General features: G+C 37.4%; 2 protein-coding genes across 3 annotated transcripts in view; both read left to right on the top strand.

Annotated features, from left to right (window-relative positions):
* Nucleotides 1–17436, top strand: part of LOC115382236 (stonustoxin subunit alpha-like) — an 829400-nt gene that overhangs the window by 590438 nt on the left and 221526 nt on the right. The window lies entirely within an intron of this gene.
* Nucleotides 1–17436, top strand: part of nfia (nuclear factor I/A) — a 34945-nt gene that overhangs the window by 14845 nt on the left and 2664 nt on the right. The window contains exons 6-12 of the mRNA XM_030082589.1: nt 7708–7837; nt 7913–7994; nt 8056–8059; nt 8194–8244; nt 13397–13644; nt 15690–15900; nt 17187–17275. Coding sequence (XP_029938449.1) covers nt 7708–7837; nt 7913–7994; nt 8056–8059; nt 8194–8244; nt 13397–13644; nt 15690–15900; nt 17187–17275 — 815 coding nt within the window. The remainder of the gene's footprint in view (nt 1–7707; nt 7838–7912; nt 7995–8055; nt 8060–8193; nt 8245–13396; nt 13645–15689; nt 15901–17186; nt 17276–17436) is intronic.

Raw genomic sequence — 17436 nt, 5'->3', positions numbered from 1 at the left:
TTGTTAACTTGTTTTGGTCGAGTTTCCAACTAGTTTTGGTTGTTTTTCCAACTAGTTTTGATTGAGTTTCCAACTAGTTTTGGTTGTTTTTCCAACTAGTTTTGATTGAGTTTCCAACTAGTTTTGGTTGACTTTTCAACTAGTTGTGGTCTGGTTTTAGACTAGTTTTGGTCTAGTTTTGTTTGAGTTTCCAACTAGTTTTGATTAACTTTTCAACTAGTTTTGGTTGAGTTTACAACTAGTTTTGTTTGAGTTTCCAACTACTTTTGGTCAAGTTTTCAACTAGTTTCGTCGTGGGTTTTCAACTGGTTTTGCTCAAGTTCTTAACTAGTTGTGACTGAATTTCCAAGTACTTTAGTTTCCAACTAGTTTTGGTCGTTTTCAACTAGTTTTGGTCAAGTTTACAACTAATTTTGCTTGAGTTTTCAACTAGTTTTGTTTTAGTTTCCAACTAGTTTTGGTCAAGTTTTCAACTAGTTTTGTCATGGGTTTTCGACTGGTTTTGTTCAAGTTCTTAACTAGTTGTGACTGAATTTCCAAGTACTTTAGTTTCCAACTAGTTTTGGTCAAGTTTTCAACTAGTTTTAATTAAGTTTCCAACTAGTTTTGGTTGAGTTTTCAACTAGTTTTGCTCGAGTTACCAATGAGTTTGATTTTTGAACTAGTTTCGGTAGAGTTTCCAACTAGTTTTGTTCAAGATCTTAACTAGTTTTGGTCAAGTTTTCAAGTAGTTTTGGTTAATTTTCCAACTAGTTTTGTTCAGACTTAGTTTAGACTAGTTTTGGTCTAATTCTGGACTATTTTTCGGCTAATTATGAACTAGTTTTAGTCTAATTTTTGACGAGTATTGGTGTGGTGTTGGTCTAATTCTGAACTAGTAGTGGTTTTAAAGTACTTGTGGACTAGTTGTGTTCTTGTTCTGGACTACTGCTTCTCTGTTTCCAGACTAGTTTTGGTCTAGTTTTGAACTGCTTTTGGTCGAGCTATCAACTAGTTTTGGTCTAGACTTGGTCTGATTTTAAACTAGTTCTAGACTAGTTAAGGTCTGCTTTTTCAATCATCTCTTGTTCACCTTTCAACTAAACCGCCTCTCATTTTTAATTTTAAACTATTACATTTTAAATTAAATGTAATATTATTAGTATTATTATTAATAATAATGATAAAAAAAACAATTATAACCTTTCAACTAGACCGCCTCTCATTTTTAATTTTAAATTATTTTATGACAAATTACATTTACTATTATTATTATTATTATTATTATTATTATTATTATTATTATTATTATTATTGACAATAACATCAAAACAACAACAGTAATAAAAAAAATTAATTTATAATTTCATAATTTTAAAATTAAAAATGAGAGACGGTTAGTTGAAAGGTTATTATTATTATTATTATTATTATTATTATTATTATTATTATTAATATTATTAACAATAATAACCTTTCAACTAGACTGTCTCTCAATTTTTATTTTAAATTATTATTTAATAAATTTAATGTATTATTATTATTGTTGTTGTTGTTGTTGTTATTGTTGTTGTTGTTATTAACAATAACAACAAAAAACAACAATAATAAAAAAAAATATTTATAATTTTAAAATTAAAAATGAGAGGCAGTTAGTTGAAAGGTTATTATTATTATTATTATTGTTATTATTATTATTATTATTATTATTATTATTTAATTATTCATCTTTATTATTTATTTTAAGAAATTATATATTTTTTTTGTATTACAAATTTTAAAATCTAATTTTCATCCTCTACTTTCTCTTAACTAGAACTACTTTAAGACTAGTTAACTGTGGTTAACAGTGGTTGACTATTCCTGCTGAAAACACAGAAAAAGATCCTCTCTTTGTTTTCTTTTTTTTTTATTTTGGGAAAAGATCTGGAAGCGAGCCAAGAAGATCAGAGTGTGTGTGTGTGTGTGTGTGTGTGTGTGTGTGTGTGTGTGTGTGTGTGTGTGTGTGTGTGTGTGTGTGTGTGTGTGTGTAATGTGTCGGTCAGCAGATTCGCCGGCGATGCGGCTGCGGAGGAATCACTTATAGATCGGAGTGCAGGGTGTGTGTGTGTGTGTGTGTGTGTGTGTGTGTGTGTGTGTGTGTGTGTGTGTGTGCGTGTGTGTGTGGACGGTGAAGGACTGAGAAGGAGAATTCAATTCGCCGGTGGGAGAAAACACACACCGAGGAGAAACACACACACACACACGCAGAAACACACACAAAAAATTACTAAAATCACACGCAAAAAATGCACACAACCACACACGAAGCACACAATGTAACACACAAACACAAGAATACACCCTAAAACACACACACAAAAGTACACACAGAAACACACACAAGCATACACACTGACACACACAAAAATACACACGTAGAAACACACAAGAAAACACAAATAGAATCATACACACAAGAGTACACACTGAAACACAAAGCTACACACAAAAGTGCACACATAGAAACACACAAGAATACACACTGAAAGACACACATAGAAACATGAACACTATACGCTCTAAAACACACACATAAATACACACACAAAAATGCACACATAGAAACACACACAAGAATACACACTGAAACACACACACATGAACACACATAGAAATGCACACACAAGAATACACACTGAAAGACACACATAGAAACACACACACAAGAATACACACTAAAAGACACACACAAAAACACACATAGAAACACACACGCGAGTACACACTGAATCACACACAAAATCACACAAAAGTCACATGCAAAAAAATGCACACAGCCACACAAAAAACACACAATAATGTAATACACACCAAACAATACACACAGAAACACACACATAGAAACACAAACACAAGAATACACCCTAAAACACACACACACACAAATACACACATAAAAGTACACACATAAACACACACAGAAGAATACACACTGAAACACACACACACGAGTACACACTGAAACACACACACACAAGAATACACACTGAAACACACACACACAAGTACACACTGAAACACACACACACAAGAATACACACTGAAACACACACACACGAGTACACACTGAAACACACACACACAAGAATACACACTGAAACACACACACACGAGAATACACACTGGAACACACACACACAAGAATACACACTGAAACACACACACACAAGAATACACACTGGAACACACACACACAAGAATACACACTGAAACACACACACAAGCATACACACTGAAACACACACACACAAGAATACACACTGAAACACACACACACACAAGAATACACACTGAAACACACACACACACAAGAATACACACTGAAACACACACACAAGCATACACACTGAAACACACACACACAAGAAAACACACATAGAAACACACACGAGTACACACTGAAACACACACACACAAACACACAGAGAAACACACACAAGAATGCACATGTAGAAACACACAAACAAGAGTACACACTGAAATACACACAAGAATACACACAGACAGACACATAGAAGCACACACACACATAAGAATACGCACATAGAAACACACACGAGAATACACACTGAAACACACACAAGAATACACACTGAAAGCCACACACAGAAATACACACAAACACACACACGAGTAAATACTGAATCACACACAAAAATACACAAATTGAAACACACAATAATACACACAGTAATACACACAAGGAAATACACTTAAAGCCACACACAAAATACACACTTAGAAACAAACACGAGAACACACTGAAACACACACAAGAGTACACACTGAAACACACACACAAAGTGCACACATAGAAACACACAAGTATACACACATAGAAACAGAAGCACAAGATTACACACTGAAACACACACAATACACACTGAAAGACACATAGAAACACACACAAGAATACACATTGAAAGGCACAAAACAGTACACACATAGACACACACACGAGTGCACACTGAAACACACAAAATACACAGAAAAGCATATGCACACTTTGAAATACACATACATTCACACACAAAAGAAATCACTGAAACACACACACACACACAGGAAATACACACATTGAAACCCACAGATACACACAGTGAAACACACACACACACACACAAAATCACTGAAACATACACATACACTGAAACATGCTCTGAAACACACACACACACACACACACACACACACACACACACACACACACTCGGTGACCTTGCGGTGGAATCAGTGTGTGAGACGATCGATATCCTATTAACGTGTGTGTGTGTGTGTGTGTGTGTGTGTGTGTGTGTGTGTGTGTGTGTGTGTGTGTGTGTCTGTGTCCTGTAAGCCCCGCCCCCTCCCTTCAGCCCACCAATCACAGGCTGCTAAATGTTAGCGTTAGCGCCGGTTACTGTTTCACTATGTGTGTGTGTGGTGTATCCCGGTTACCGTGGCAACGGTTGACCTGGAGACCCAGTGAGGCTGGCAGCCGGCCAGAGTGGTTGTGTGTGTGTGTTTTTAGTTGTTTTTTTTTTTTTGTTTGTTTTAATGGATTTGTGTTTTGTGTTTGTGTTTTTTTGTATTTTTATCTTTGTGTTTTTTGTTTTTGTGGGTTTCTGTTTTTTTGTGTTTGTGGGGTTTCTTTGTTTTTTTTATCGATTTGTGTTTTTTTGGGGTTATATTTTGTGTTCGTGTTTTTTGTCATTTTTGTGTTTGAGTTTTTTTGTGGGTTTTTGTTTTTGTGTGTATTTAGGTTTTCTGTGTTTGTTTAGCTTTGTGTATTTGTGGACTTTTTTGTTTGTTGTGCGTTTTTGTGTTTGTGGGGTTTTTTTTGTTTTATGTGGGTTTTTTTGTGTTTTTTTTTGTTTGTTTTTTGTGAGTTCGTGTTTTTTAAGTGTTTGTGTTATTTGTTTTTGTGCGTTTTTTTTGTTTTTTTAAAAATGGATTTGTGTTTTTTATGTTTGTGTTTTTTCTGTGTTTTTATCTATGTGTTTCGTTGTTTTTTGGGTTTTTTTTTTGTTTGTTGTGTTTGTTTTTTTCTTTGATTTTTTTGTGTATTTGTGTTTTTTGTGTTTGTGGGGTGTCTTTGGGGTTTTTTTCGGTTTGTGTTTATTGTGCGTTTTTTGTGGGTTTTGTTTTTTGTGTGTTTTTGTTTATGTGGGTCATTTTTTTGTGTTCGTGTTTTTTTTTATTTTTGTGTTTGTGTTTTTTGTGGGTTTTTCCTATTTTGTGTATTTAGGTTTATTTGTGTTTTTTTGGGTTTGTGTGTTTGTGGATTGTTTTGTGCTTTTTAGTTGTTTTTTTTTTTGTTTTTGTGGGTTTTTGTTTTAAATTGTTTGTGTTTTTTATTGTTTTTTTAATGGGTTTGTGTTTTTTGTGTTTGTGGGTTTGTTTGTGTTTTTTGTTGTTTTTTTTGTGTTTATTTTTTTGTTGTTTTGGTTTGTGTGTTTGTGTTTTTTTGGATGTTTTTTGTTGGTTGTGCTTTTTAGGATTTTTGTGTTTGTGTGTCGTTTGTTTTTGTTTTCTTTAGAGGTTTTTGTGTTTTTTTATTTTTGTGTTTGCATTTTTTGTGCATTTTTGTTTTTATTTGGGGGTTTTGTGCTTTTGGGATTTTTGTGTTTGTGCATTTTTTTCATGATATTTTGTTGGTGTTGTTGGGGGGTTGTGTTATTTTTGGTTGTTTATTTTTGTGTTTCTTTTTGTTTTGTTTTTTTGTGTTTGTGCTTTTGTGGTTTTTGTGGGGGTTTTTGTTGGTTGTGTTTTTTGTGTTATTTTTGGGTTGTTTGTGCTTTTTGTGTTTTTTGTGTTTGTGTGTTTTTTGTGTTTTTTGTGTTTTTTGTTTTTAGTGTTTGTGTTTTTTTGTGTTTTTTTTGTGTTGTGTTTTTTGTGTTTTTGTGGGGCTTCTTTTGTCGGTTGTTTTTTTCGTGTTTTTGTGTTTGTGTGATTTTTTTTGTTTTTGTGATTTTTGTGGATTTCCAATTTTTTGTGCTTGTGTTTCCTTTTTGTTTGTTTTTTTTTGTCGTGTTTGTGTATTTTTTGTGTTTTTCTGTTTGTGCGTTTGTAGTTTTTGTGGGGTTTTTGTTGGTTGTGTTTCTTTCGTGTTTTTGTGTTGTTGTGATTTTTGTGGATTTGCAATTTTTTGTGTTTGTGTTATTTTTTTGTTTTTTGTGTGTTTTTTTGTGTTTTTTTTGTTTTTTGTGTGTTTTTTTCATTTTTGTGCATTTGTGGTTTTTGGGTTTTTTTTTTTGTCGGGTGTGTTTTTTGGGGGGTTTTTGTGTTTTTGTGATTTTTGTGGATTTACATTTTTTGTGTTTGTGTTTCTTTTTTGTTTGTTTTTTGTCGTGTTTGTGTATTTTTTGTGCATTTGTGGTATTTGTGGAGCTTTTTCGTTGTTTGTGTTTTTTCGGGTTTTTGGGGTTTATGTGATTTTTTGTGTTTTTTGTGATTTTTGTGGATTTGCAATTTTTTGTGTTTGTTTCTTCTTTGTTTGTTTTTTTTTTTTTTTGTCGTGTTTGTGGTTTTTTTGTGTTTTTTTGTGCGTTTGTGATTTTTGTGGATTTATTGTCGGTTCTGTTTTTTTCGGGTTTTTGTGTTTTGTGTGATTTTTGTTTTTGTTTTTGTGATTTTTGTGGGTTTGCAATTTTTTGTGTTTTTGTTATTTTTTGTTTTTGTGTGTTTTTTGTGTTTTTCTTTGTTTTTTGTGTTTGTACATTTGTAGTTTTTGTGGGGGTCTTTGTTGGTTGTGTTTCTTTCGTGTTTTTGTGTTGTGATTTTTGTGGATTTGCAATTTTTTTGTGTCTGTGTTATTTTTTGTTTTTTGTGTTTTTTGTTGTTTTTTGTGTTTTTGTGTTTGTGGCTTTTGGGGGTTTTTTTGTCGGTTGTGGTTTTTTTGGGGGGGGTTTTGTGTTTTTGTGATTTTTGTGGATTTGCAATTTTCTGTGTTTGTGTTTCTTTTTTGTTTGTTTTTTTTTTGTCGTGTTTGTGTATTTTTTTGTGCATTTGTAGTTTCTTTGTTTTTTTTTTTTTTGGTTGGTTGTGTTTTTTTTCGGGTTTTTGTGTTTTGTGTGACTTTTTGTGTTTTTTGTGATTTTTGTGAATTTGCGATTTTTTGCGTGTGTTTTTTTATTTTTTGTGTTTTTGTCGTGTTTTTTCGTTCTTTTCCTGTGCGTGTTTTCCTGCATGTCTCTAAATATTCCTCGTCTCTTTCACATCCATCCTCCTCTACATGTGTCACCCTGTGTGTGTGTGTGTGTGTGTGTGTGTGTGTGTGTGTGTGTGTGTGTGTGTGTGTGTGTGTGTGCGCGTGCGCTCCAGCCTAATGTCTGCAGGCTCCGGTGGAGCTGAGCTCAGCACTAAACTCCTCCTTTCATCCCGTCAATAAAGCCGTGCACGCGCACGGGCGCGCTCGGGCGTGCGTGCGTGTTATAGTGTGTGTGTGTGTGTGTGTGTGTGCGTGCGCGTCAGCCTTTGTTCGGCAGGACGGTCAAACGCAGAGACACTTTGTTCTCGCTCCTGCTGAAGTTCTACGTGACTCGGCTCTATGATTACATTAGATTCTATTACATTTGGTTCTATGTGTTGATTAGACTCTAATCAGCCTGTGTGTGTGTATGTGTGTGTGTGTGTGTGTGTGTGTGTGTGTGTGTATGTGTGTGTGTGTGTGTGTGTGTGTGTGTGTGTGCACGTGCGTGCGCTCAGCCCCCATCGCGGCGGGAACCGGCCCCAACTTCTCCCTGGCCGACCTGGAAGGCTCCGCCTACTACGGCCCGGGGGGCGGAGCCACGCGCCGGCCGCTGCCCGGCCCCTCCTCCTCCTCCTCCTCCTCCAGGTACCGAAGCCCCTCCCCCTTTTTGCATCGCCACGGCGACCGGGCGGCGTATGACGTCGTCGTCTCCCCTTCCAGTGCAAAGCGGATGAAGTGTTCCGCCGACGAGGAGGCCGGAAGCCCCGCCCCCTCCGGTGATGACTCCTCCCCCTCCTCCTTCTTCGCCGCCGTGGCCCCGCCCCCCCCGCTCGCCCGGCACCGGCTGGCACGACCACGGGGAGGCAGGTGAGGAAAGGGGGGGTTGGGGCTGACCCTACACCGGCCGCCGCCCACTGCTGATTAACATGAACTAACTGACCACGCCCCCTTTTCCATCTCTCTCTCTGTCTCTCTCTACCTCTCTCTACCTCTCTCTCTAGCTGGATATAAGCTCCGCGGTTCTCTTTCTAGCTCCTTCATCTCCAGACAAGGTAATTGGCCACGCCCCCTTCTCTCTCTCTCTTTCTCTCTCGCCTTACTGACTCCGCCCACTAACCCCATGCTGGCTCCGCCCACCTGCAACCTGACACCCAGTGACGTCACTCCCTGCCGTCCAGAGACACTGCTGCTTCTCCTCCCGCTAAGCCCCGCCCCCTCCCTTCCCACTTCCTGTTTCAGACGTCCAATCAGCAGCCAGAACCTCATTTAATGGAGAAATTTATCGTTTTTAATTTAAAATTTATAATTTTTTTCATGTATTTAAATAATTACAACCATTATATGAAAAATTGTTTTTAATTTTTTTTTTTATATATATGATTTTTTTTGCTGTTTCATGCCATGAAAAAAATAAAACAAGATTTCGTTTTTTTCCCCTCCTTTTTAAGAACAATCAATTTATTTATTATACATAAATGTAAATAAATTTAAAAAATATATTCGTTTTGTCAGTAATTTTATTGTAAAAATAAATTTTATTTAAAATTGAATTTATTCGATCATTTTTCTTTAAATTTTAAAATAAAATATGTGAAAAATGTTAACAAAAATGTTGCATTTTTTTTAAAGGTAATTTATTGTAAAAATAAATAAAATGATAAAATTTGTATTTTATTGTGAACATAAAAATAAATCACAATGAATTTCTAATTTTTTCTAAATAATTTAAAATAGTAGTGTTTTCATTAATTGTATTAAAGATTTTTTAAAGAAAGTTTTGTTTAATTTTAATGAAAACATAAATAATTTTATCATTTTTTTAAATTAAATATTGGTGTAAAATTCATATTGTACAAGATTTTTTTTCTAAATTTTAACTTTGATTTCACATGAAAAATTTTAAGGTCCAGTTATTTATTTTAACATGATTTTAATTTATTATATATTTTCAGGTAAACAATTTATGGAAGAACGTGTTTATATGTTCATTACATACATAACTGAAATATAAAAATTATTACTTTATTTATTTTTAATCTTAATTCAGAATTTTTGTGGGGTAATTTTAACAAAAAATTGAGAGTAAATTGAGAAATTTTAAATTAATTTTATCAGGGTTTTTATTATTAGGATAACTATGATTTTGGATTATATATTTTATGTTAAATTTATATAAATTCTTTCAAAAAAAATTATGGAAAATTTCAATGTAAATAAATTGTTGGAAAAGAAGATTTTGGAGAAAAAGTTTAACAAAAATCTAAAAAAAATTGTAAAATGTTTTATTTAGCAATATTTCTGAAATTTTAGATATTTCATTTCTAAAGTTTTCCCCTCAAAAAAATTCTATCAATTTTTTAACGACTTTTTATAAATTGGATGAAAACCTAGCAACCTAGCCGCCGCCCCCTGCTGATTAGACTCCGCCTCCTCCTGCATCGTCATTACTGCAACCAGTGGCTCCATCTTCATCCTCCTCATCCTCCTCATGCTTCTTAGCAGGAATGCTGCCGCCCGCTGCTTCTTCTTCTTCTGCTCTGAGGAGACCCAGCTTCTGTGGTGCCACTTCCTCTTCCTCCTCTTCCTCTTCCTCCTCCTCCTCTTCCTCCCCCCGAACGGCTTTCATGCATCACCTGCGGCCTCGAGGTGAGGTCATCCTGTTAGTGTTAGCATTCGCGCTTACCCATGCACTCACCATTAGCCTTCACTTCCTGCATTTCCTGTTTTTCATAATAACTTCCTGATTCTATCTTCACTTCCTGATTACATCATCACATACTGTTTTTCATGATTACTTCCTGTTTCAATATTTACTTCCTGATATAATCCTAATTTCCTGATTCCATCCTCACTTCCTGCGTTCCACAATCACTTCTTGTTTCCTTCATCACTTCCTGAATCCATCCTCATTTCCTTTTTTCCATCCTCACTTCCTGTTTGCATCCTCACTGTTTGTTTTCCAAAATTACTTCCTTCTTACCAAATCACTTCCTGTTTACTATACTTACTGCCTTATTTGATCTTCGCTAACTAATGTAATCCTCACTTCCTGTTTCAAATATTCATTTCCTGTTTCCATACTTACTTCCTGTTTCCCTCTTTCCTTTGTTTACATCCTCATTCCCTGTTTTCCCAAATCACTTCCTGTTTACCAAAATCTGTTTCTGTTTCCATCCTCACTTCCTGTTTTTATCCTCACTACCTGTTTTCCAAAATCACTTCCTTTTCCCCAAATCACTTCCTGTTTACCAAAATCACTTTCTGATTCTATAATCAATTCCTGTTCTCTATTATCACTTAATGTTTCAAATGTTCACTTCCTGTTTCCATACTTACTTCCTGTTTCCATCATCGTTTCCTGAAACCATCCTCACTTCCCGTTTTCCAAAATCAGTTTCTGTTTTCATCCTCACTTCCTGTTTTCATCCTCACTTCCTGTTTTCAACCTCACTTCCTGTTTTTATCCTCACTGCCCGTTTTCCAAAGTCAACAACCCAAAATCACTTTGTGATTCTATAATCACTTCCTGTTCTCTATTATCACTTCCTGTTTCAATACTTATTGCCTGGTTTTATTATCACTTAATGATATAATCCTCACTTCCTGTTTCAAATGTTCACTTCCTGTTTCCATACTTACTTCCTGTTTCCATATTTACTTTGTTTCCATCCTCATTTCCTGAAACCATCCTCACGTCCTGTTTTCCCAAATCACTTCCTGTTTCCCAAAATCAGTTTCTGTTTTCATCCTCACTTCCTGTTTTTATCCTCACTGCCTGTTTTCCAAAATCACTTCCTTTTTCCCAAATCGCTTCCTGTTTACCAAAATCAGTTTCTGTTTCCATAATCACTTCCTGTTTCTATTATCACTTCCTGCTTTCCATAATCACATCCTGTTTCATCCTCATTTTCTACTCTCCCAAGTCACTTCCTGTTTTCATACTTACTGCCTGATTTGACCCTCACTTACTGATGTAATCCTCACTTCCTGTTTTAATTCTTCACTTCCTGTTTTCCACCACCACTTCCTGATGTAATCCTGACTTCCTGCTTAAAATATTCACCGCCTGTTTCCATATGTTTTTCCTGTTTCCTTATTTACTTTCTTCCCATTCTCACTTGATGATTTTCACCCTCACTTCCTGTTTCCATTATCACTTCCTGTTTTCCATACTCACTTCCTACTTTTGTCTCAACTTACTGGTTTCAGTCCTCTTCCTGAGTTTCTTCCTCACTTCCTGTTTCCATTCTCACTCTGAGGAAATGAATCAGGAAGTAATGAATTTCATCTGGAACTTATTCAGGAAACAAGGACAGACATCAATCAGGAAGTAAGGAAGCATATCAGGAAGAGAGGAAAGTAATCAGGAAGTCAGGAAGTAAGTAAAACAGGAAGACATTCAGGAAGTCATAAAGCTTCATGAGGAAGTTCGGAAGCAAGAACAGTTTATCAGAAAGTAAACCAGGAAGTGAATCAGGAAGTGAAGAAGTAAATCAGGAAGTGAGGAAGCAAATCAAGAAGTAAGTCAGGAAGTAATTAAAAAACAGGAAGTGGAGACGTGCATGAGGAGTCTGAACGTCAAGAAGTAAATCATGAAGTGAATCAGGAAGTGAAGAAGTAAATCAGGAAGTCAGGAAGTAAATCAGGAATCAAATCAGGAAGTGATTAAAAATATCAGGAAGGGAGATGTAAACCAGGAAGTGAATCAGGAATTGATAAATAAATCATGAAGTGAGGAAAAAAATCAGGAAATGAATCAGGAAGTGAGGAAGAAAATCAGGAAATGAATCAGGAAGTGAGGAAGAAGATCAGGAAATGAATCAGGAAGTGAGGAAGAAAATCAGGAAGTGAATCAGAAAGGCTGTGTTCGAAACCGCGTACTTACCTACTACTCATACTAACTTATTGAGTATGCAGTGTGTTTACACTGGCAGTATGCGATTTTGAGTATGCGAGAAGTTCCCGGATGCATACTGCATTCGCCAGAAATGTTGAGTATACATCGTGTGTTCACTACTCATACTGAAATTGCCCAAGATGCAACGCGACGGACATTTGAATAAACTTTATTCAGTTCACAACGACTGTTTCTTCATGATGTACATTTAGCAAGCTGAGTATGGTTCTAGATTTAATCTTCCCTCCATTGTTTGTGCTCGTAGGTATGTTATGTTGCGAGATTTCTGATTGGATTGACATTGATTAAAAATAGTAAAAAAAAAAAAGAAAAAAAACCACTTACATCTGAGAACAACTTCATGCTGAAAGCGACCATGATGTACCGAAGACGGCGAGCCGATCTTTGTTGAAGAGCCGAAAAAAGTCTCCGTCGGTAAAGCATCATAATTGGCATAATAAGAAGTGGTCCGTTAACGGGACACCGGTCCAAACGGTGATGTTAAGCGAGACTTATTGCTGAAAGGTTGACTTCTTGTTTTCAAAGTAAAAGCACATATTTATCACTGAGGTTTTTTTGCATGAGAAAGGGAAAGGGGTGGTTTATTTTGGTGAAAAAAACCGGAAGTGCGTTGCTCACTGCGGCTGGCTTGAATTTCGCCGAATTCGTCTGAACAAAATCCTAAACGGCTGGTATTCGGACAAATAAACGACACACTCGGGCTCTAAACCACCACTTTGTCGCCTAATTTAAAAAAAAATCTCGATGAAGTTATACATTTGACGAGTTTAGAGCTACAGTGAAATCAGCTTTAGTAGATCGATTTCTGCTCATGGAAGAAGTGCAATGCATTGTGGGTTATTATGTAGTATGCTGTAGTGTAAACGCTTCGCATACTGTTTGATGGACTGAGTAAGCAGGATGCAGGATGGATAGTATGAGTATGTAAGGATGTAGTAGACAGTATGCGGTTTCGAACACAGCCAAAGTGAAGCAGAGAGTGAAGAAGTAAATCAAGAAGTCAGGAAGTGAATCAGGAAGTGAATAGGGAAGTTAGGAGTGTTATCTGGAATTGAACCAGGAAGTGGGTCAAAAAAAGGAAGTGAGCAAGTAAGACAGGAAATGATTAATAATCAGGAAGTGAGAAAATAATTCAAAGTGCACATTGAGTGATTGACAGCTGCTTGTGGGTGGAGCCTGTCCGCCTCTCTTTCACCAAGCCCCGCCCCCTTTCTCTTCAATAACTCCTGTCCCTGTTTGTTTTTCTCTCTCCTGCTTCCTGTTTTGGCCCCTCCCCCTCTTCGCAGCCAGCCCCCAGGGCGTGGCCCCGCCCCCCTCCTCTTCCTCCTCCTCCTCCTCCTCGCTCCACTTCCCCCCCGGCTCCTCCCCCCTGCTGCAGCCACCGGGCGCCGCCGCTGGGCCCGCCCCCTCCTACTTCGCCCACCCGGCCATCCGCTACCACCACCACCACCAGCAGGAGACGCTCAAGGAGTTCGTCCAGCTCGTCTGCCCCGAGGGCGGGGGCGGGGCCGGGGGCGGGGCCGGCTTCCTGCACGTGAGGACGACACGCACACACACACACACATACACACACTTGCACAGATGATTACATAGTTATTACATTGTTACATAGTCATTACATCATAATTTACATAGGTATTACATCATCATTATCATTATTGTTATTATTATTATTATTATTGTTACAGCATTTAAAGTTATTATGTTATTAATTACAGTTATTTTACAATTTAGTTACAGTTGATTACTTAATTAACATTAAATGTGTAATAACTATGTAATTACAAAAGTAGTTACTTTAATGACGTTATTACACAGTAACTACACAGTAATTGCATGGTAATAATACACAACTTTGTAGACAACAGGTAAAAAGTTGATTACACACAGTTAATTACAGACACACAACAATTATTGACACAGTTACACGATCACAGATAGTTGGACAGTAATAAATAATTACGCAGTAATTACACAGTAATTATGTTATAATTACACATTAATTACACAGTAATTACTCACAACTTTATTAGACAGCGAGGGAAACTCAAGTTTAATCAATGACACACATTAGATCACACACACACACACACACACACACACACACACACACACACGCAGAGCTGGGGTTTCTCTGCAAAGGTGGATCAGTGTCTGCCGCAGCGCCTGTGTGTGTGTGTGTGTGTGTGTGTATTGATTCACTGTCTAGACGCAGATATATCATCTATCAGGAGACCTCACACACACACACACACACACACACACACACACAGTGTTTATTTCAGAAAGTCTTTTGTGGACTGCAGCAGAATTCTTTATGACCCGGAAAGTGCTGACACACACACACACACACACACACACACACACACACACACACACACACACACACACACACACACACACACAGAGGATGAACTCTTCCAGGTCAGCGGTGATGTCACGAGCCCAGCGGCGTTTGTGGGCGGAGCCTGTGTTCAGACTTCTGTCGCACGGACTCCGCCCCCTTCTATCTTGACTCCGCCCATAAGCCACAATGGCGCTGTCCCTCCTAGACAAACCCCACCCTTTTTAATCTGATTCCACCCCTGTTGCTCTGACTCCTCCCCCTCTTAATCTGACTCCGCCCCCTCCTCTCCTGTACTCACCCTTCCTGCATAACCTGACATTTGAACCTCAATATCTCCGGAGCTAAAGAAGATACGAGCATAAAAATTCAGGAATTAGTTGCCAGATATGTTGACAGTACTGGTGTCAAATATGAGGCGAATTGAACATGGATAAGTTGAGAAAATGTAGAGAAGAAATCAGGTCAAATGCTTAAAAATAACAGCATGTCAATGCTGAAAGTTAGCATTTTTTTGAGCAAAATCCCATTTTTGAACCTCAATATTTTTGAAACTAAAGAAGCTATGAGCTTGAAAATGAATAAACTAGTTGTCAGGTATGTTGTCAGTATTTGTCTAAAATATAAAGTGAATTGAAGATGGTTAAGTTGAGGAAATATGAAGAAGAATTCAGGTCAAGTGCTTAAAATAACACCATGTCGACAACATTAAATGAGAAAAGTTGACATTTTTGAGCAAAACCTGGTTTTTGAACCTCAATATCTCAGGAGCTAAAGAAGGTACGAGCATGAAAGTCCAGGAATTAGTTGTCAGATATGTTGACAGTATTGGTGTAAAATATGAAGTGAATGGAAGATGGTTCAGTTGAGAAAATATGAAGACGAAATCAGGTCAAGTGCTTAAAAACAACATTGTGTCGACAATGCAAGGTTTGAGTTTTTGAGCAAAAGCCCGATTTTTGAACCTTAATATCTTAGAAACTAAATAAGATACAATCATGGAATTCTAAATCAGTTTTCAGATATATTGAGAGTATTTGTGTAAAATATGAAGTGAATTGAAGATGGTTAAGTTGAGAAAATATGGAGAAGAAATCAGGTGAAATGCTTAAAAACATGTCGACAATGCACTTAAAGTTAGCATTTTTGAGCAAAACCTCATCTTTAAACCTTATTATCTTTTAAATAAAATAAGATACAACACGATAACCCCGCCCTCCTCTTTTCACTCCCAGCCCAACGGCTCGTCCCAGGCTAAGGTCCACAACCCCTTCCTGCCGACGCCCATGCTGCCGCCGCCGCCACCGCCGCCCATGGCGCGGCCCGTCCCGCTGCCGGTGGACGCCAAGCCGCCGCCGCCGCCCTCCACCTCCGCCGCCACCTCCTCCTCCTCCGAGGCGGGAGGAGGAGGGGGAGGAGGAGGAGGACACTCCCCCACCTCGCCAAGTGAGTCGCTTCATTAATCCGCCATTAATCTGCTTTCTTCCTGGATTAAATTGAAGATTTGGCAGCAAAACAAACAAACGTTCATAATCCGGCTAATTCCAGCTCAAGATGTTTATTTGTTTATTTATTTATTTCATTTTTTGTTCATTTCTAAATAAACGGCGGCGTTCGTTCGACCTCGATTCCTTTAAAAATGAAAAACAGGAGGCTAATTTTAGCGCCCGCAGCTCGGGAACAGAAGGATGTACAAACACGAAAATTCAAGGATCAGTTGTCGAAGACATTGACGACACTGGTGTAAATATGAAGCGAATCGAAGGTGTTTAAGTTTTGAAAATGCAGAGAAGAAATCAGGTCAAATGCTTAAAAATAACAGCATGGCAATGCAGACTGGGAGCACTTTTTGAGCCATACAGGGGGTTTTGAACCTTAATATCTTTAAAAATAAAGAAGATACAATCCTGAACATTTAGAATCCTGTTGTCAGGTACGTTTATAATATTGTTGTAAAATATGAAGTGAATCAAAGATGTTTAAGTTGAGAAAATGTGTGGTAAAACTCAGGTCACATGCTCAAAAATAACATTGGAACTTGGAAAAGTTTGCTTTTTTTGAGCAAAAATCAGTTTTTGAACCTCGATGTCTTAGAAATTAATGAAGAAACATTAAAAATGTAGAAACTAGTTGTCCAGTGCGGTGTTAGTATTGGTGTGAAATATGAAGTGAATCGAAGATGTCTAAGTTCAGAAAATATGTGGGCGAATTCAGGTCGGACGCTTAAAAATAGCACGTCGATGCAGAAGCTTGCATTTTTTTTAGCAAAATCCAATTTTTGAACCTCAGTATTTTGGAAACAAAAAAAGCTACAAGCTTGACAATTAAAGAACTTGTTGTCAGGTATGTTGACAGTATTCATGTAAAATATGAAGTGAAATGAAGATGGTTAAGTTGAGAAAATATGAAGAAGAAAACAGGTTACATGCTTAAAAATAACAGCGTGTTCAGAATACTTAGAAAAGTTAGCATTTTTGAGTAAAACCTGATTTTTGAACCTCGATATCTTTGAAATTAAAAAAAGATACAAACATGAAAATGTAGAAATTAGTTGTCAGAATAGGTGACAGTATTGGTGTAAAATATGAGGCGAATCGGAGATGGTTAAGGGACAAAAATTGGAGGGCGAATTCAGGCTGAATGCTCAAAAATAGCAACATGTTACAGCTTAACTTCCTCTTACCTCTGTGTGTGTGTGTGTGTGTGTGTGTGTGTGTGTGTGTGTGTTGCAGCCTACTCCACGCCCGCCACGTCTCCGGCCCAGCGGTTCGTCAGCGTCGGGCCCCGGGACCCCGGCTTTAACATCCCGCAGCAGCCGCAGGTGAATGGCCTCCCCCTGCTAGCATGCTAATGCTAACGTGCTAGCATGTTAGCAGATGTGCTAATGTAGCATGTTAGTATACCAGTGTATGAACAGGCATGCTAATGTAGCATGTTAGCATGTCATATCAGTACATATGAACAGACATGCTAACATAGCAT

This window comes from Salarias fasciatus, chromosome 23 (assembly GCF_902148845.1).
Source record: "Salarias fasciatus chromosome 23, fSalaFa1.1, whole genome shotgun sequence".
In the NCBI taxonomy this organism is placed as follows: domain Eukaryota; kingdom Metazoa; phylum Chordata; class Actinopteri; order Blenniiformes; family Blenniidae; genus Salarias; species Salarias fasciatus.
This window is presented reverse-complemented; position numbering and strand designations above follow the sequence as displayed.